This window comes from Pygocentrus nattereri, chromosome 19, assembly GCF_015220715.1.
Source record: "Pygocentrus nattereri isolate fPygNat1 chromosome 19, fPygNat1.pri, whole genome shotgun sequence".
Classification (NCBI taxonomy): domain Eukaryota; kingdom Metazoa; phylum Chordata; class Actinopteri; order Characiformes; family Serrasalmidae; genus Pygocentrus; species Pygocentrus nattereri.
In genome coordinates, this window is record NC_051229.1 from 17,834,309 (window position 1) to 17,855,989 (window position 21,681).

Sequence of the window (21,681 nt, forward strand, 5' to 3'; positions counted from 1 at the left end):
TAATGCACATGGGGCATTTTTATGACCCCAGGTCCTGACATGAATATGTATGATGTGATATGTATGATAAAATATCTATAAAAACAAATTGTGTGTGTGTGTAATGCACCACACCAGCACCAGTGCTTTATTTCATGTTTGGCTTTGGAAAGTACCGTTTGCTTTGTGAAGCAATGTGTACATGAAAGATCTGATGTCACAATGCATGTGTAGTGAGAAAGTTGTCAGATGTCAGAAATAGCTGGCCTGAAGCCTGAACCCTGTAAGCTGGATGGGAACCCTGGAACCTGGTGTATGAATAAATCCACTGTCAGACATTTTTGGTCATCATGATCACAAAACTGCCTACAATGAAAAGCACCTGATACCCACTGTCAAATATGATGGTGTATCATTGATTCTTTGGAGCTGTTTTGCTGTTAAATCTCCAGAAGCTCTTGTAAAAAAAATCAACCCTTTTAGGAAGATACTTGCTCCCAGCACACACCAGAATCCACAGAGAAATTGACCACCTGCTGACTAGATAGTATTTAGGTGGGGGATTGTTCTTGATTTGAGTTTTTACCCACTGCATACACTTTATGGCCACTTTATTAGAAAACACTGCCTGTAGGTGTACAGTTAGAAACTATGACTCCTCTTTTTGTACAATGTACAATTTGTGTTAGTCATCCTTCAGCCCTTCATCAGGGGTCAGACCATTCAATGAGCATGTTAGTGTCAGTGCTGTGCAGAGAATGGTCCACCTCTCAAATAATATCTGGCCAGTGGTAGTCTTTTGGTGGTTGGATGGCTAAATGATTGTACAATGTACAAAGTAAACTGGTGTTTCTGATAAACTGGCCGATGACTGTAAATACAGATTGTAGAAACTGGCAAAAGAGACATGTGATCAGGAGGGTTGGCTCTGGCCTGTGTAATCTGTTTAAAGGCGGAACATGAAGCAGTGGGACTCAAACCAGGAGCATAATCCAGGCTCTGAAACAAGCATCTACTTGTGCTGAATAACATACAGGGTGAGTTCTTGTGGCATGAACATGCAAACAGTATTGACTCCTGTCATTCTGTTGTGATATTGAGTTCTTTTAAGTAGTTTTAAAAATGCTTTGACTATTTTTTTCATACTGATAGTGATGTGGAAATGTCATTGTATCTCTTTGTTTTCATTGTGAAAGATCTTTAGGCATGTCTTTATTTACATGTAGTCACACAGTAACATCCTAACTTGCTCCTCACTGATTTGATTTATGCATCAAACTGTAAAGAAAAATGCTCCTTTCTACTACAGAATAATGAAGACCCTGCTTGTGACTCTCCTTCTTGCCATGCTGTTGATGAGTGGTGAGTGTTGAAGGTTCCACTTCAGTTAAAAGAAAAGACAGTTTCACACTTAAAAGCAACATCAATGCTATGTAGAAAGAGTCATACAGTTAGTTAGTAATGTAGTTACAAAGATGCAGCGGCGGACTGAACTGCTGCTGCGTTAGCAACCTTTGCAACTATTCAAAGTTATCAGTCAGCAGTTGCAGTGCAGTGAATGGATTTTGGGGAACGGAATCATTCACTAAAGAGTATTCCTCACTCTGTTGCAGGTTCTGCTCTGAAATGTAACCGCTGTGTTCCGCGTTCTGGGGGCAGATGCACTACCACCACGGAAACCTGCGGCTTTAACCACAACGCCTGTGTCTCCGGCATGTTCACCAAATTCCCCTGTAAGTCTCTGCTTCCAGCTGACCACTCAGTTATGTCTCCTCTCAGTTAACCACACATGTAAACATTGTCAACATGTTACAGGAGACGCTAAACTCATTACTAGGAGAGACTCAACGTACTTCAGAGTACAGTTAATTCCAAGTGCCAAGTGTTAATTCTGTAACACATATAAACAGCTGCAGTTGCACCCAAGTGTGTTACACCAAAGAAATCATATGAGATCACAGATCAAATGGAAGTTTCAACTTAAAGGACTGCGGAGAAGACACACATCTGATCTCGATAGGGAGACTGCTCCATAGTTTTCATGTATAAATGGGCGTCCAGCTCATTCAGTGCTTTGAAAACTTACTAAAAAAGACATTTTAACATGTAACCAAATAAAAACAAGACAATAAAACAAACAAGCAATACAAACAGACTTAACTGATCACTGCCAGTTCAACAAACACTCAAAAAATGGTAGATTTACCTAAAAATGTTCTGCCAAGTGATTCCACACAACTGTTCAGCCTCAAGATGCTCAAATAAGCAGCATGTATACAACGTGGTTGTGTTTTATTAATTAAAGTAGAAAAGAACATGAAGTTAATAGCTTTAAGTTGGATCTATATAAGTTACAGAATAAGTTATTGTTGTGCTGCTGAGCTGTTGTAGAATTACACTCAGCAGTCAGTTGCATGGTAACTCACTCACACAGCTAATAACAACATGTCTACTGGGATTTGTGTACTGGGATTTGAACTGACTTTTAAAAGTGTTTCTTCTCTTTTTCTCTTTTCTTTTCCTTTTTGTTTTTCTCAGTTACCTATTTCAAGAGGTGCATCAGTTTGACTGACTGCCTCATCATGCAGGGCACACCTTACATCAGTGCCCGCTGCTGTCAGACTGACCGTTGCAACTAGGTGACAAAAAGTGGATCACAACTGAAATGGCAAACAAAACATTCATCAAGATTTAATAGTAAAATCTGATCTGCTTTTGATCTGCTTCAAATGGCTAATTTTGTTATTATTAAATACATTAAACAGTATGAGCAGAATGTGCATAAATACCTAGTTGAGAGTTCCAAATGAGCCTGTATGAGTGTTTTATAACTTTCATGAAAACCTTAACTAATTAAAAAAACACTTTCCATTTTGCTACTACTACTGCTATTAATAATAATAGTAATAATGGTAATAATACAACCCAATTTCCAAAAACCTTGGGACGCTGTGCAAAATGTAAATAAAAACAAAATGCAATGATGTGCAAGTCATTTCAAGCCTACATTCTATTAAAAATAGTACAAAGATAACAAAAAATGTTGACACTGAGAAATGTTATTATTTTTGGAAAAATATATGCCCATTTTGAATTTGATGCCAGCAACACATTCTAAACAGGTTCAGTGGCAACAAAAGGCGGATAAATTTGTGTAATGATACAAAAAACACCTGATGGTTTTAATTGGCCACAGGTCAGTAACATGAGTGGGTATAATAGGTGTAATGATAGGTGTTTCTGATAAAATGGCCAATGGCTGTAGATACAAGGCCAGTGTTTCTAATAAACTGTTAACTTAGTGTAGTTTGCTTTCTTGAGAGCTGTTCTACTGAAGCTTCTTCTTGTAAAATATGTGATATACTTGTGCCCCTGCCCTCCCTTTTCTGGTAATTGCCCAATCATGGAGTTTCAGGTTCTGGTTCATTATCTAAACTGTTTGTGGAGACATGTGATCAGTAGGGCTGGCTCTGGACTGAGTAAACCATTTAAAACCAGAACATGAAGCAGTTAGACTCAAACCAGTACCATTAAAACTGTGAAGCAAGCAATGACTTGTGCTGAATAACATTCAAGTTAGTTCTTTTGGTATGTGCATGCAACCAATATTGATATCTTAGAGTCTGTTGTGATATTGAGTTATTTTAAGTGGTTTTAAAAATGGTTTGACTATTTTCTTTCCTGCTGATGTTGATTGATGTCATTAATTAGTCTGATGCTGATTTCTATTAAAATTATCATAAACACAAAATACTGAAGCCAAACAGTTTCCATCAGGTGGCTCTGAAATAACTTTTTGCAAAAAAGCAAAGTTTCAGTTTAAAATTTGTTTGCACCTTAGTTACAAGTTTAAGTTTAAGTTAATGAAAACTTTAAACACAGGTTCACAAATGAGTTCTCCTTTACTATACTGCATCTGTAGGTCTTCGTTCATAAACATAAACTTGCAAAAACAAATTTACTTTTAAATGAAATAGTGTTTGTAGTGTTTGACACATGCCAGTGAAAATGCATATGTGCACATATTTCTATATTGGGGTCGATTTACACAACGTTAGATTAGAGTCAGGAGTTTCTTCCTTCGTTTATGTTGAATAGACACTCTCAAAATTTTATGCTGTTACACTGTCATTGAGCAGTATGCTTGCACTGGGTCAGTATGTCCAACAGGTCAAAACAAGTCAAAACTAAGTACATGCTGTACCTTGATTGGTGTTCTTCTTTGATATGCTACAATTTTATGCATACAGAAGCCAAAAGGAGCAACAGAAAAAACAAACAAAAAAAATTGACTTTGAAATGTAGTGGAGTGAAAGTAAAAAGTCACCCAAAATGGAAATACTTAGGTAAAGTAAAGATACACAAAAAACTACTTAAGTACAGTAACGAATTGCATTTACTTAGTTACTGTCCACCACTGGTAGTAACACAGTAACATCCTAACTTGCTCCGCACTGATTTGTTTATGTAAAGAAATGTAAAGAAAAATGCTCCTTTCTGCTACAGAATAATGAAGACCCTGCTTGTGACTCTCCTTCTTGCCATGCTGTTGATGAGTGGTGAGTGTGAAGGTTCCACTTCAATTAAAAGAAAAGCCTGTTACACACTTACACACATAAGCAACATCACATCCATCATTCCCAACCAGAAACCTTGTGAAAAAAATACTGTTTGCAAACTGTAATCATTCTGTATGTTCTGTATGATTTTCAGTACTGTGCAAAAGTTTTAGGCTTAGAAAGTCAAATGTAAAGTTATCTTTTGGGCAGTAAGTATAGTAAAATGAATACTATTTCTACTACTACTACTGACAATAATAATAATAATCCAGTCTTTAGAGATACCACCCATCACCTGCTTCAGTGAATTAATTAACTTCAATTAATTAAAGTCCTTCATTAATTAAATCAGCTGTGCTGCTCATGGAATTTAACAAATTGAAAAAAAAGAAAAACATCAAATGTAGCCTGTCCAAAAGTTATGGCACATTTTATCTATCTCACATCTTATTTTTTTCGTATACAAAATGTACAGCAGCTTGTGTTAACCTCTTTTCACTTAGAAAATTGACAAAATATTTAAATTCAGTCATTTTGCATACTACTGTCTTTTTATATTAATATTTGTATTTTTGTTCCATTTGATACTATTAATGATGCTCATATGTTGTTTTAGTGTTCTTTTAAATATCTTTTATATTTTATTTACTATTGCCTTATTGGGTTGAACAAAATGAAACTAACAGTTTTGATTCATGTTTAAAAAACATTACCTGTTCCTGCCAGCTGAAATAAAGCATAACAAGATTTTACCATCTGAAATGAATACCGCTATAATTTCACTTCATCTCAAACCTAACAAAGACTCCACCTTACCCTCCAGCTACCATCCACTATCACTCATTACATTTACATTTACATTTACAGCATTTAGCAGATGCTCTTATCCAGAGTGACTTACAAGAAGTGCTTTGTCAATCTAGAGAAAGTATCTTTGCTAGTTACCAATAGCTTAGAGAAAAAGACAGTCCTGAGCTCAGATACTGCTAGAAACAAATATGTCACTGCAGACACCAAGAGAAAAAGAACCAGAGTTGAACACAGAACTCTGTGCCATTCAAAGCAATACAATAACAATAAGATACAATACAATAAACTAAAATACAGAGTGCAGTACAATAAATAAGTGCAGCTTATAGTTCAATGCTCATTTAAGTGCTGTGTAAAGAGATGTGTCTTCAGTCTGCATTTGAAGACAGCAAGAGACTCTGCTGTTTGGACAGCCAGTGGGAGTTCATTCCACCACCTGGGCGCCAGTACAGAGAACATTCTTGACGCTTGTCTTCCATGCACCTTGAAGGATGGCGGGTCAAGCCGAGCTGTACTCGAAGCTCGAAGGGCTCGTGGTACAGTTCGAGATTTCACCATTGCCATCAAGTAGGTAGGGGCTGGTCCATTTTTGGCTTTGTAGGCAAGCATTAGGGTTTTTAAATCTGATGCGTGCAGCTACAGGAAGCCAGTGAAGGGAGCGCAGCAATGGGGTGACGTGGCTGAACTTGGGCAGATTGAAGACGAGTCGTGCTGCCGCATTCTGGATGAGTTGCAGAGGCTTGATGGTCTGCATGGGAAGACCAGCCAAGAGTGAGTTGCAGTAGTCAAGCCTTGAGATGACCAGAGACTGCACTAGCACCTGGGTGGCCTCTCGGGTGAGGAAGGGTCGGATCCTCCGGATGTTGTACAGTAGATACCTGCATGACCGAGTCAGGTTCGCGATGTGAGTCGAGAACGATAACTGGCCATTCAGGGTCACACCAAGACTTCTTGCCTCTGCAGATGGAACAATCAGGGAGTTCTCGACTGAGATGGCAAGATCATGATGAGGACCTGTAGTTCCAGATATAAAACACAGATATAAAAATTATAAGTAAGACCTTGGCGACTAGATTAGAAAGTTCATCACTGATACATCCCAGTCAGACAAGCTACATCAAAGGAAGACATTCAACCACTAACATGTGCAGACTACTTAACTAATACATCACACATCGATTCACAAATAAGAAAGCACAATATTCACATTAGATGCAGAGAAAGCTTCTGATGAAGTCAATTGGAAATTCTTGTTCACCACCTTGCACAAAATAGGGTTCAGAGAATCATTTATTAATTTACACTGCACCCAAGACCACAGTTAATACCAAATTTCACACTGCACAGAGGTACTAGGCAAGGATGCCTCCTCTCATCCCTTCTATTCTCAATTTTTATAGAACTGTTGGCATCAGCTATATGACAAAACACAAACATAAAAGGTATCCATACCCAAACTGTAGAATATCATCATTTTATATGCAGAGGACATCCTACTGTTTTTGCAAAATCCCCCACATCAATTCCTCAAACCATACAGATTACTGAAAAATACTCCAAAATCTCCAATTACTCTATTAACTGGACTAAATCTACCATACTATCAATTAACATGAACTTATCAGATACAGCAGCACAGTCTCTTCCTATCCCCTTGAGCACCCAATATGTCACATATCTGGGCATCAAAATTTCCTCCCAGCTGTCAGAGCTGCCTAAAATTAATTTTAACCTATTACTCTCAACTATAACTAGTGACCTCAAATGCTGGATGAGCTTTCCACTATCCCTTATTGGTAGAATATCTACAATCAAAATGATCGTATTACCAAAAGTAAACTATTTTTTCCCAGTGATTCCAATTCAACATCACTCTACCTGGTTCAAAACCTTAGACTCCATTATCTCCAAATTTTACTGGAAAAATAAACCACCTAGGACCAAATTAGTTACATTACAGAAGCACAGAACCCAGGGAGGCCTTGAAACCCCCAAATTCCAACAATACTTCCTAGCAAATTCAATTACAAGACATAATAAAATAGATAAAGCCTAAACAAACAGATTAATGGAGAGCAGTAGAACAAGCTTCAAGTATCACAATACTTCACTATAATGTCACCCTCCAAACACTCGCCCGTACGGTACAACCCCAACTTTCCTGCCACCAACACACAAAACACAACTAATTTACACAAATGGAAAGACAAAGGTATTACACATTTACATCACATTCTACAGAATAAAAACTTTGTAACCAGTTCATATAACCCAGATATTTCAGAATTCCTAAACATCTCCTCAAAAAAATATTATGTAAAATTTATAAATTCCTATCTGAGTTAGACCAAACAATTTATGTACCAAGGACAAAGAGGGAAGAAGATCTCTTGGTTACTCCCTCTACTGACCTCTGGATAAACCTTCTGGAAAACACATTTAGCATGACTACAAATACTAACCTCCACCCTCACCACCACCACATACAATATAAAGTAATTCACAGAGTACACTACACTGGACAAAGGCTCTATATATAGGGAATATATATATATAGAGAATAACAGACTCTGAAATCTGTATACGCTGTTCACTAAACACTACTGGCAATTATATACATGCCTTGTGGTATTGCACACCAGTCAAGTACTTCTGGCAACTTCTTATAAATCAACTAACTCCATTGTTAAAACAACCCATCTCACCATCTCCATCACTCTGTTAGGTGACACATCATCAGTCCATCCAAACAAGGAAGAAAACAGAACACTTATGGTGGCGCTAACCATCGCTTAAAACACTATTCTGACAAATTGGAAGACAAGGAAAAAGATCACCATTAATCAATGAAAAAAACTTTTTAAAAGAACACATAGCAATGGAAAAAATCTCAGCATCTCAAAAACAGATCTCACCAATACGAAAAAACATGGTCAACATTTAATAAAATTCTACAACCATCTTAACTACTATCAGATTGTTTATGGACATAATGAATGTTGTGTTCTATAGGCAAAAGAAGTAAAGATCCATCCAGATTGTTCAGAATCCAGCATCTGCAGTGGTATGGTGGGTATTAGTGGGTAACTTGTGCATCTGTAAAAGCACCATTAATCCTGAACACATTTTGGAACAACATGTGCTGCCTTCTAGATGATGTCTTTTTCAAAGAAGTACTGTAACTAGATCACAAAGAGTGGACCATGCTTGAAAATGGCAAATAACAAATTCATCAAAATTGTAGATTTAGTAATAAAGTCTTATCTGTGATTTAAATAGCTGTGACTTTATGCAGTCAGCAACAGCATGAGCAAAATGTGCATGATTACCTAACTAAATGTTCCAAATGAGCCTAAATGAATATTTAAAAATACAAAAACACCTGAATTAATTAAAACTTCCAATTTATTACTGCTACTTCTACTACTACTAATAATAATAATAATAATAACAATAATAATAATAATGAGAGCAGTGCTTATTCAGCTTTCTTAAATAATTGCAATTGAATTGCAGACCATTCCTTTCATCAACATCAAACGCTGTCAAATCAAAGTATCATGATGTTTTGATGGATTTTCATTCCAAACAATTCTGTATTTCCCTGCTCTCTAATTTTACTTGTGCTCTGATCACTTTATCTAGCTGAGATTTTTTAATTGCCTCACATAAACTAATCTCCTGAGCATTAACAATTTTACACCATCATGAACTGATGAGACCATAAAAGTCTGTGGACATTTATGTTTGATTCAACTTCAAAAGCCTTTTATTTTTGGAAAACAGCCTAAAATATAAATATATAAATATCCAAAATACAGTATTCACTGTTATATCCCTCATCATCTGTCAGGCTGTTTACTATTGCCAAGCACACCAATGTCTTAATTAAGTAATAAGCAGTCCCCCCCACCCCCCCGGCAGAGCATGATACTGATTTCTTGTCTGTTGAAGGGTTTCATTTATTTTTATGCACCCTAATTCACAACATCATGTCCTAACAGTCAAATACATTAAAATGACACTTTCTTACACTCACTTTCTGATATTCATACACATTTGTGATGGAACTATATGAAACATGAAAGGGAAAGGGTTTTTTTAAATGTTGAAACTGTGACAAAACCTTAGAAAAACAGGGCAATGTTTATAATTTTTAAATGTGTATTAAATTTAGGGACAATTTATATTTACTCTAGATACTGGAACTTTGCTGTGAGAATATGATTGTATTCAGCCACAAGAGCACTAATGAGGTCAGGTACTGATGTTCGATGATCAGTTCTAGATCACTAACACCACTTCATCTCATCGCAAAAGTCCACTTACTCCAGAGGAGCAGTTCAGCTGCTCCTCAGCCCAATGCTGGGGAATTTTATACCCATCTAACACTTGATCCTGGGCATGGTGAAATTAGGCTAATATTCATCTGCTCCAGAGCATCCAATTGTATTGGCAGTGCTTTTCTAAGGTGATCATACAAGCTGTGTGTGCACAATTGAGCACCTGTGTCAGCAAGTAGCTGAATTCACTAATACGAAGAGATGACTGTGTATTTTTGGACATGTTATATTTAATACATATGGGACATATTATTATTATATATAGGTACTTACAGTATATAATGCACCTAGGTATTTTTATGACCCCATGTTGACACAAATTTGTATGATATAAGAAAGGTGTGTGTGTAATGAAGCTAAATAAGTTTTAAAGGCACCAGTGCTTTATTTCAGGTTTGGCTTGGGAAATTACCACTGTTTGTCTTGTGAAGCCATGTGTACATGAAAGATCTGATGTTGCAATCCTTATGTAGTGAGAAGGTTGATGTCAGAAATAGTTTGCCTGTAACCTGGACGTGAAACCTGGAACCTGGTGGTGAAGCAAGCCACAAAATGCAGCACCTGAACTTTACAGAAAGTCATTGGAACTGCAAATGCCAATGTGTGATGTGGTCAGATGAGACAAATATTTTACTTTTTGCTCATGATCATCATGATTACTTGACTGGCGACTGCATACAATGAAAAGCATCTGATACCCTGTGTCAAATATGGTGGTTCATTGCTGTTACTGGTCCAGGAACTCTTGCTAAAAAACCTTTTAACAAGACACAGACTCCCAGTACACATCAGAATCCATACAGAAATGGACCACCAGTATACACTTTTTGGACACTTTATTAGAAAACATTACATGTAGGTCTACAGTTAGAGACAACATCTCTATTTTCTGTGTACAACTTGTGTTACTCATCCTTTAGGCCTTTATCAGGGGTCAGACCATAGGACTGCTGGTTTTGGTCAACCTAGTAGTGTAACTGAAGTGTGTAAAAACATTCACACCAACAACACACACACTACCTTTTAGTGGCCATGTTGGTGTCACTGCTGTGTAGAGAATAGTCCACCAATCAAATAATATCTGACCAGTGGTGGTCCTATTGTGGTTGGTTAGCTGACAGATTGTACACCTTATAAAGTGAACCTTATATGGAAAGTGTTTCTGTTAAAGTGGCCAATGACTCTACATACATGAACGTTTCTAATAAACTGTTGACTCTTAAAAAACATGACTCATCAAGAAAAATGCAATACTTTAAGCATAATAGACGTTCTGCCATAATGTCCACAGGAAATATTAAAAGTAGCATTTCCTTAAACTATGTAACTTCTTTTTCATTTAAGGATTGTTTAGAGAGGTTACAGCGTTGATTAACACTAGATTTGGACTTATGTTCTTATCTTGAGAAATCTTGTTTCCTTTTCTTAGTGATAATGTTTCTTTTAGAAGTAGTATTGTTTGAGGTTTCAAGTAGCTTTATGTCACCGCTGTGTGAAATCAAAGGACTTTAAATATAATAGACTCCATGTTCATCAGTTTCTGGGAATATCTACCATTAAAACAGTATTAATGCTTATCTATGAAATAGCTTATAGGGTTATAATGTTCTTTTACCTAATACTATGCAACCTCTGCAAAATGTATTTATGTGAAGTTATTTTGTGATTAATTTGTGCAAATACCTAAACAAAGAGATTGCATATTCTTGAGCAAAACTCCTTTTCTCCCTGCCATAGTGCCACCCACAAGGGGTCTGTTCACATAAGACAGATATACAAAGAAGAAGAGAGAGATATAAGTAACTGCCAAGAAAGGACAGGCACAGCCCTCCCTCCTTTGCACTTTAAATCTGCAGATTTTTTCATTTTTGTTTCGTGCCTCAGTTTGTCATGTCTTCATTGGTTTTCTTTGCTTATTTTTATTCACACAGTAATCCGACAGAAGTGCCATGATTAGAACAGAATAGTCTAACTAAGCTGTGTTTTCAAGTTCCGTTAATTTATTTTGAACGTCCTGATTGGCCAACAACAGGCCATTGCAAAATTTCCATGCATACTTTGAGTTATGGACGGAAGTAAACCAGCAGCCTCACTTACCAGCATCTGCTGAAGAACTGAAGTCTACCATTCTCACGAGACGTCAACACAAGCCAGCTGCGTGGTTCACCGTGCTCATTTGTCCAGGCTGGATTCTGTGGTGTTTCTAGGGTAACGTCCCTGAGGACTCTGCTGTGATCCAAGGACCCTCCTCTAACTAACGTGCAGGCTTGCAGCTCTCCTCAGGCTTCAGCGCTGTAAGGCACACTTTCATTTCATCTCTATATGTTTCAGTCTCAGTGTTATGTTACCCTGCACCCCCTTTTAATTAAAACTGAGGTCAGTCATTTTGCTACCATTGATATTCATTCTGTGTACTGCTCGAACACCATACATTAACTCTTTTTGAGTGTCAGCTAACTACAATATGTTCATCTGGTGAATCTCATGTTTCTGCATATCAATTAATCTAGTATTTAGTGCCTATTAAGCAATGACCCATTGTTAAGTTATCACTTGTTGGGTGTGTGTAATCATCACAATCTGATCAATTGATTCCTGGCTACAGGAATCCTGACCAGCAATGACTGAAATGTCATTGCATGTCTTTGTTTTTGTTGTGAAAATTCTATACCTATAACCTATGTCTTTATTTGTATGTAGTAACATGGTAACATCCTAACTTGCTCCTCACTGATTTGATTATGCATTAAACTGTAAAGAAAAATGCTCCTTTCTGCTGCAGAATAATGAAGACCCTGCTTGTGACTTTCCTTCTTGCCATGCTGTTGATGAGTGGTGAGTGTTGAAGTACAAGGTTATCCTACTTCAGAGCTCAAACACAGTGTTAGACAATTTCAAGCTCTGACCTCCCACATCTGAGTTAAGTAAAATGCAAGGTTTAAGTAAAAACCAGGGTTTTCCAAACTTCTGCAGAGAACTGTATTTTTAATGTTTTTTATTTTTGTTCCTGTTGATACTACTAATGATGTTCCTATGTTGTTTGATGTGCCTTTTTGTTGACTTTATATTTCATTTACTATGACCTTATTGGGTCATTGGGTGCCCTAAAGGTGCTTATAAATAAATCTTATAAAGAAATGTCATATTTTGATTCATGTCTACAAAAAGCTGACAGTCCCTGAGCGCTGTGGTCTTCACTCTGTTGCAGGTTCTGCTCTGAAATGTAACCACTGTGTTCCACGTCCTGGGGGCCGTTGCACTAACACCATGCAAACCTGTGGCTTTAACCAAAATGCCTGCGTCTCTGGGACTTTCACCAAATACCCCTGTAAGTCTCTTCATCTTCCTCATCACTCAGCTACATCTGATCTCAGTTTGCATGTCAACAAACCTCAGGAGACCCTGTCAAAAGACAAATTGTTACTGGGAAAGACTCATTATACTTTTTAGTGTACAGAATCCCTGACTCACAAGATTTAATATATTTACAAACTATGAAATCTTTTGAAAGGCTTTCAAAATAATACTCAAAAAATTATGTCTTTTGTTAAAGACATTCTTAAGTTCTGCCAAGTGGTTCCACACAACTCTGTTAAGTAGACTTCAAGACGCTCAAATGATGCGGTTGTGTTTTACTAATTAAAGCAGAAAAAGAACAGAGTTAATAGCTTTAGGTTGGATCTGCGTAAGTTACAGAATAAGTTATTGTTGTGCTTCTGAGCTGTTGTAGAATTACACTCAGCGGTCGTTTACATGGTAAATCAGTCACACAGCTAACAACAACTGATTGTACTGGGATCTGAACTGACTATTAAAAGTTTTCCTTTTTCTCTTCAGTTACCCATTTCAGGAGATGCACCAGTCTGACTGACTGCCTCATCATGCAGGCCACCCCTACAATCAACGCCCGCTGCTGCCAGAGTGACCTTTGCAACTAGGTCACAGAGAGTGGATCACGCTTGAAAATGGCAGATTCAGTAAGATTCAGCAATAAAATCTGGTCTGCTTACAGTTCCGATGGCTGTGACTTTGTTATTATTTTAAAGCATTCAGCAACAGTAATATAATATACAACAACAACAATAAAAATAAATAGCAAATTGCTTTACTGCAGCAAAAACACACCACATAAAACAGCATTCTGCATTAAAAATCATAATTGAATGAAAGTTCAATAATAGTAGTAAAAACAATTAAATATAAGAATAAATCAATTCATACTGAAATTAAATGGAGAATTAAATGCGCTTATTAAGGGGGTCTGATATGCTAGCCATGCACAATTTTGTGTAATGTGTAAATGAACATTGCAGAACTGCATTAATCACTGTCACAGACTTCACCTCCCATTGGCTCCGGAGTCCTGATTGCTTCTTTGTGCTCACTTATGATGACCTCCTTGCTCTTTGTTTATGACATTTTTTACTTTACTGAAAAGACTAATGTTACGTATATTATATGATACTAATTCCGGTGATTGTTGCTGTAACAAAATCTAGTGTCTTCATTATTGTAACCTTTTTTATATCATACAAATTTATGTCAACATGGGGTCATACAAATACCTAGGTGCATTATATAAGTACCTATATGTAATAATAATATGTCCCATATGTATTAAATATAAAGTAAATGTCCAAGAACATGCAGTCATCTCTTCGAATTAGTGGATTCAGCTACTTGCTGACACAGGGGCTCAATTGTGCACACACAGCTTATTGTAAAAAGTCTTTTTTTTTTGATGAATTTTTGATGAATGTAATAAGATTTGGACCATTTCTAGTAGTCACTTCAGCTTGACATTTTAACACAATTTGCTGTGCAGCTGGTGTTTGCAAATTATGTAAAAAATTGTAATAGTGATGCAAGGTTTTGTCCAGACAAGATTATTATTATTATTGTTGTTGTTGTTGTTGTTATTTGTTTATTTATTTTCCTAAAATGATGCAAATCAATTTCCATTTTCCATTTTCCATTCACATCAACATATCACGATGTATTGAAGTCTTTTTATCTCAACGAATTCTGCATTTCCCTTCTTTTATTCTGTTTGTGCTCTGACCATTGTTACTTTTTCTAACTGAGCTTTTTGAATTGGCTCCTGTAAACTCATCTCCTGTGTATCAACAAATTCAGGACAGAATAAACTGATGGGAACGTAAATGTTTGTGGACATTAGCATTTGTTTTAGACTTTTATTTAAAAAAAAAACAGTCTAAAATATAAATGTGTCACACTTCACCAACTCAGCTAATCGATTTTACCAGAATTAGGATCCAAAATACAGTATTCATTGTGTTCCTCAATCTGCCAGGCTGTTTACTATTGCCAAGCACACCAATGTCTTCTTCTTAATGATGTAATAAGCAGTTACCCCCACAGAGCACAATACTGATTTCCTGTCTGTTGAAGGGTTACGTTAATTTTTAAGCAACCTAATTCACAAGATCATGTCCTAACAGTCAAACACGTTAAACTGACACTCTTAAGAAGATATTGACCTGACTTGTGACAGCTGTCCTCAATGCCAACGTACGTCAAAGATTTTGCATTTCTGATCACTGTATTCTTTCTACATTTCTGTTTTCATTACAATATCAGACATCCTGGGCCAACCAATGAATCCATCTCCTCTTACATGGAACTGTGGAGTACTACCTGAATTTGCTTAACTGACAACCCAAAAGTCAGATTTTGTAGTCTTAGTGATACTGGTTGCTATATGCTTGACTCACTGAAAAAGCACAACCCTCCTACTTACACTCACTGGATGAGGGACATTCTAACTGTTCTTAGACACAAAAATAAATACACTATTTGCAATTCCATCAGCAAATATTACAAAGTGTGGTAGCCTTTCTTGACCTATATGGATACAGGAGGTCTAGACCCATCAGAGTGAATTGTCCTTTCTTTAACGCTTTGAAAGTTTTATTACACACTTCTATTACTTAAGAATACTCAGTCAGTTTGCATTGTAGTCACTGAATAAGAAGCCTTCGTGACAAACACTGACAAAAAAATGTTACATTCACTGAAATTCACACAAATTTGTTATGGAACAGCGTGAAACATGAAAGTGTCTGAAAAAGAACAAAAAATAAACTTAGAAAATGTTGTTTAGAATTATTAAATTACTATTACATTTTAGGACATTATATATTTGGACATTTCACTGTATATTCTAAAGTTTCTGAACACTGACTCATGCAATGTTTCTTCTGAAGTCAAAGAACACTAGATGCTGGAACATTGCTGTGAGGATTTGATTGCCTTTAGAAACATAGCCAAGAGGTAGAAGGGGTGGCGAGTGCCACACTAGAATTAAGCTTGGCATTCTGCTGGCCACCCCAGTCATGGGCTGCTAACTATTTTCTTTTTACAGTTGAATGCACACATGTGTTGTAGGTTAAGTCATAGTGTGCTGACTTGCTAACTTTCTTATCATCATAACCTGTAGTGAGAGAATACTAAATGACTAACCTCTTGAGTCTGTATATATATGTAATATATAAACAAATATTATATTATTTTATATTATATATTATATATTTTATATAAATATATATATATATTATATTTTATATATTTTATTTAATATTTTATATTTTATAGATTTACTTTAGGGCTTCTGCATCAGTGAGGTGTCTGCTACAATTATTTGAAAATTTGAATATGATCGAATCAGAAACTGCTCATAACTGTAGTATGAGAGAGCTTGATAGTGGTTTGATAGTCTGTATGAAAGAGTTTGATAGTGAATGTGAGAGAGTTTGAAAGTGTGTGTGAAAGAGTTTGATAGTGAATGTGAGAGGGTGTGATAGTGAGTGTGAGAGTTTGAAAGTCTGTATGAAAGAGTTTGATAGTGAATGTGAGAGTTTGAAAGTGTGTGTGAAAGAGTTTGATAGTGAGTGTGAGAGTTTGAAAGTGTGTGTGAAAGAGTTTGATAGTGAATGTGAGAGGGTGTGATAGTGAGTGTGAGAGTTTGAAAGTGTGTGTGAAAGAGTTTGATAGTGAGTGTGAGAGTTTGAAAGTGTGTGTGAAAGAGTTTGATAGTGAATGTGAGAGGGTGTGATAGTGAGTGTGAGAGTTTGAAAGTGTGTGTGAAAGAGTTTGATAGTGAGTGTGAGAGTTTGAAAGTGTGTGTGAAAGAGTTTAATGGTGAATGTGAGAGGGTTTGATAGTGAATGTGAGAGAGTTTGAAAGAGTGTGTGAAAGAGTTTGATAGTGAATGTGAGAGGGTGTGATAGTGAATGTGAGAGCTTGAAAGTGTGTGTGAAAGAGTTTGATAGTGAGTGTGAGAGGGTTTGATAGTGAATGTGAGAGAGTTTGAAAGTGTGTGTGAAAGAGTTTGATAGTGAATGTGAGAGTTTGAAAGTGTGTGTGAAAGAGTTTAATGGTGAATGTGAGAGGGTGTGATAGTGAGTGTGAGAGAGTTTAATAGTGTGTGTGAAAGAGTTTGAGAGAGTGAGAGAGTTTAATAGTGAGTGTGAGAGAGTATAATAGTGAGTGTGAGAGAGCTTACTAGCGAATGTGAGAGTTTGATACTGAGTGTGAGAGAGTTTGATACTGAGTGTGAGAGAGTTTGACAGTGAGTGTGTGAGGTAAGTTAGAGGTTTTAGCTTAAACAGCCTTTCATACACATGTCTAATCTCGATAAGAAGGCTGCTCTATAGCATTGGGCCTGCTATTAAGACAGCCCGGTCACCATTAAGCTTTTTATTAGAATAGAGGACCCTTTTAAATGCATAATCATCATAGTAAGATAAGATAAGATAAGATAAGATAAGATAAGATAAGATAAGATAATCCTTTCTTAGTCCCACAATGGGGAAATCCTCTGTGTTACAGCAGTAAAGGGACAGAAATAAAAAAATAGAAGAAGTAACAAGAAGAGAATTAACAAGTAAGTAATTAAATTTGTTAAGTACTTAACACATTTTTTTAGTTTCTTACTTGTCACTATAAAGACAATATAGAGTAAAACTATACATAAAAATAAGATAATGAGATAAGGATAAGTGCAAAAATTCAAGAATAAAGTTTGTCAACACAAAAAATAGCAAAGAATGTTTGCTTTTCATCATCTAAAAGATTCAGAGAATCCAGAGAAATCTCTGTATGCAAGGGCCAAGGCTAAAAAACCAATAGTGCATGGATTTGATCTTTCAATGCAAAGAATGCCAATGCAAAGCCAGACCATGCAAAGAAGAAGCTATATATAAACTAGGTACAGAAATGCTGCCACCTTCTCTGGGCCTGAGCTCATTGAGGTGAAGTGGAAAGTCCTGTAGTCCGATGAATCAAAATTTGAAATTCTTTTTGGAAATCATGGACCTCCGGGCTAAAGAGAAGGGGGACCAATCAGCTTGTTATCAGCACACAGTTCGAAAGTAAGTGTCCATAAGCATTTGGGAGTGCATTAGTGCATGTGGCATGGCCCACGGAACACATTTGTTCACAATGAAAAGAAAAATGTGACAAAAAGACAATCCTATAACAAGCAAGAATGGGAAAATATTTTACTTTCAATACTTTTTCATTTGGTCTATACAGTTCCCAAATGCTTACAGACTGCTGTTAAAAGAGATGATGCAACATAGTGGTAAACAGCCCTGTGCAAGCTTTTTAGAAATGTGTTGGCTCCATCAAACTCAAAATTGGCATATATTTTTAATATTTGTTTTAATATTTGATCTATAAATTAAATGTTGGGTTTAAATGATTTGCGCATCATTTTTACATGGTGCCACAAGTTTTTTGGAAATGGGGTTGCATTATATTACATAATTTTAATTTGACTAAATCAGTGCAATTGAATCGCCATGTTCAAATCAACATATCATGATCATGAATATTATTTAAACTAATGGGAACATAAATATCTGTGCACGTTAGCATTTGGCTCAGCTTTAAAAGCCTAAAATGTCAATGTGATAAACTTTACCAACTCAGCTAATCCACTTCACAAGAATTAGGGTCCACAATACAATATTCACTGTGTGATGTTCCTCAATCTGCCAGGCTGTTACTATTGTAAGCATCCCAAAGGTGTGCTCGTAATGGTGTAATAAGCAATTACTCCAGCAGAGTGTGATGCTAGTTTCCTGTCTGTTGAGGGGTTATTTTTATTTTTATGCAACCTAATTTACAATATCATGTCTTAACAGTTGAACACATTAAACTGACACTATCAACTTTCTTACACTCACTTTCTAATATGAACATACTGTATTTGTAGTAGAACAATATGAAACATGAAAGTGTGAGAAAATAAGCTGTTAAAAAACTGTGAGTTTGTCTTTTTCTTTTAAACAAAACCTGAGAAATACAAAGCTAAGTTTAGGACTTTAAAGGTAATATTAAAATTAGATATTATTTACTAGACGCTGTAAAGTGAAGAATATCAACAATCTAGGAATGTCCTGCATGGAGGAGTAGCTCAAGATCCCTCAACATGAGTTCTCGAACCATGTTAAGTGTTACAGGAAGCCGCTCAGTGGTGTTATTTTACTATGCTTTAAAGAAATATTATGGGTTTCAAATAATGTGTCACTAACGGAAATTTACATAGCATAAATCCACACCAATGTAAGCAGACCACAGGAATGATAAGATACAAGAAATATGTAAGAAGCAAGTACACACTTTTGAGTCCAGTAACTGGACAGCCTGCAGACCCCAGAACAGCACAACAGTGTAAGACTGCAGTATACATTCAGACATAATTAAAAACTGGCACAATACCCATTCTCTGTCCAGATATTTAAAAATTGCTCTATAGGCCTAACAGAACATCTGAATGTTAATCACCAGGCAATAAACACAATTCTGACATTAGATCAATAAAGTGTTAACAAACACTTTGAATTTTGTCACATTAAAGGTCTACTATACAGGTTATATATAGTGCTTAGTGGCTTTATCCTCATCTAGAAAACTGAAGGATTTCCTAAAAAAAAAAAGCTACAGTGTTACCAAAGACAGAGGAGAACACTGTCGTGTATGGGGCAGTTGGGGGTTGGAGGTCAGGGAACCAGCCTTGTGACCGGAAGTTTGCTGGTTTGATCCCCTTGCCTGACAGTGCATGACTGAAGTGCCCTTGAGCAGGTACTAAAAACAATGAAACTGGGATGTTCAGTCCTGAACTAATGGCCAATGGTAAAATCACAATTCCATTTTTCTGCTGTCAAAGGTTCCTTTTCTTTGGGCAGTGGAAAAATACCCTTTGTTGCCACTTTATTATGTACACCTACCGTATGCCTACCTTAAACTGAAATTTTCCCAACCTCTATTTATCCCTTAGAAGTAACAGGCTGTTTTTGTTACTGTGTCTTTAAGATCGATATATGTCAATGACCTCTGTACTGGTTGGTTGCCTTAAATTGTGCCTCACAAAAAGGAATGCTGGGCTGAAACACTCCTTATAACTTCAATGTAAATGGGTGGGCCACTCAAACACTTAGACATATGCTAGGTTTTTAGATGGATCTTGGTTTGTACAAATGGCATTGAACATTTATATTATGTGGTCTTTAAATTTTAAAACTTTGATAATGTTCTCATTTACAAAGATGGATCTGTAGATAGAGCTGCTTTCAAAGGCTTTTCAGAGAAGCAAAAGTGGTTCTTCTGTAGCACCACTCTAAGGAACCCTTTATGGCACCTTACTTTTTTATTAACAAGCTATAAAAAATATCTAGATGTTTATCACTCAGAACAGCATCAGAAAAGTTATGGAACAAACATGCACAAAAGAGCTAAGAGCATAGGTGACACTCATTGTGAGAATGGCTTAACAGAGTCACAGCAATTGTGTTTTCTAACCAACAAATTTACCTGAATTCTAGCTCAATTCTGTTAAGGACAAATTCAAAATGTCTGCATAATTACATGGTTGAGATGTAAATAGACCCATTCAGAGTGGTTTGATGTGAAATGTTCAATTCTAGAGAAACTTACCAAGCCAGACATGATACGAACCAGACTTCTGAAGTGGCTAATGCCTCTAAAAGCTCCCTCACATAAAGTTATTACATTACATTGTTATTAATACTCTGTCTGCTCCTGCGACTTTGTTTTACCATAGTTTTGAGATAAGCTTTTAGTCTAAAACATGTATCTTTAAAAGCCATTCAAGGCAAAACAGACCCCCAAAAACCTTACTACTATTTTACCATTATTGATATAACACACAATATATACACCCAGAAGACCCATGTATATTGACCAATTGTATAATAAGTACAAAATGCTATATTTGTGTTGTAGACATTGTGACCCCCGGTCTGTACATTTCTCTACAATATACATTTTTACATCAAACCACATTTGATTTTGTTTATGTCTAAACCATTGAATTATACAGAAAATTTGGAAATTTCTCCATAAATGAGTAGCAACAAACACTTTGAACTGTGCCACATTACAGGCCTAATATACAGGTTATAGGTTTGTGCTTCTCCTCTTCAGAAATCCTGGTGAAACTTCTCAGCTAATTATCAGATCTGCATTAGAGCAGACACAGAGTCTGTTACTACTTATGTCATTGACTGTCTTTAACCATAAGGCCTTTATGTGGGTCCACACTTCAGTTCCTCACTCTCATAGCTACACAACTTACAGATTAGTTGCAACTGAATAATTATCAGTAGCAGTGCCAACTTTGGACACCAGAGGTCAGCATCCCCTGAATTCTGAGGCTGATTATATGTCAAATCGTTCCTCTCACCTGTTCCTCGTTTTACCAGTTACCTCCCCCACAAACACCCCTCTTTAAACATCACTTTCGCAAAGCATTGCCAGTTGTTATAACTTTGCTGTCCTAGCCTCCTGTCTTTGTCTTTTTGAACTGTTGTGCCAGCTTTGTGGCCATATATTTTGGTGGATTTTGTCTTTTTTGGCAATTTTGCCCTGTATTTTTGCATGTTCTCTGGATCTTTTTGCTTGTTTAGCCTTTTTTAGACTGTTTTCTAGGATAATGTCAACTG

The 21,681-nt window shown here is 36.5% G+C and overlaps 1 protein-coding gene across 1 annotated transcript; it reads left to right on the plus strand.

The window, feature by feature from the left end:
- Window positions 1-946: 946 nt before the first annotated feature.
- On the plus strand, window positions 947-3,526 carry LOC108427113 (CD59 glycoprotein-like). The gene is made up of 4 exons (XM_017697057.2): window positions 947-1,016; window positions 1,289-1,341; window positions 1,593-1,712; window positions 2,518-3,526. The coding sequence occupies exons 2-4, from the start codon at window positions 1,293-1,295 to the stop codon at window positions 2,616-2,618; spliced, it is 270 nt and encodes an 89-aa protein (XP_017552546.1). The 5' UTR covers window positions 947-1,016; window positions 1,289-1,292; the 3' UTR covers window positions 2,619-3,526.
- The last annotated feature ends 18,155 nt before the right edge of the window (window positions 3,527-21,681 follow it).

Coding starts and splice junctions, on each gene's coding strand:
- LOC108427113 (XM_017697057.2), top strand. CDS start 1,293: ATGAAGACCCTGCTTGTGACTCTCCTTCTTGCCATGCTGTTGATGAGT. Junction 1,342..1,592: donor TGCCATGCTGTTGATGAGTG/GTGAGTGTTGAA, acceptor ACTCTGTTGCAG/GTTCTGCTCTGAAATGTAAC. Junction 1,713..2,517: donor CATGTTCACCAAATTCCCCT/GTAAGTCTCTGC, acceptor TGTTTTTCTCAG/TTACCTATTTCAAGAGGTGC.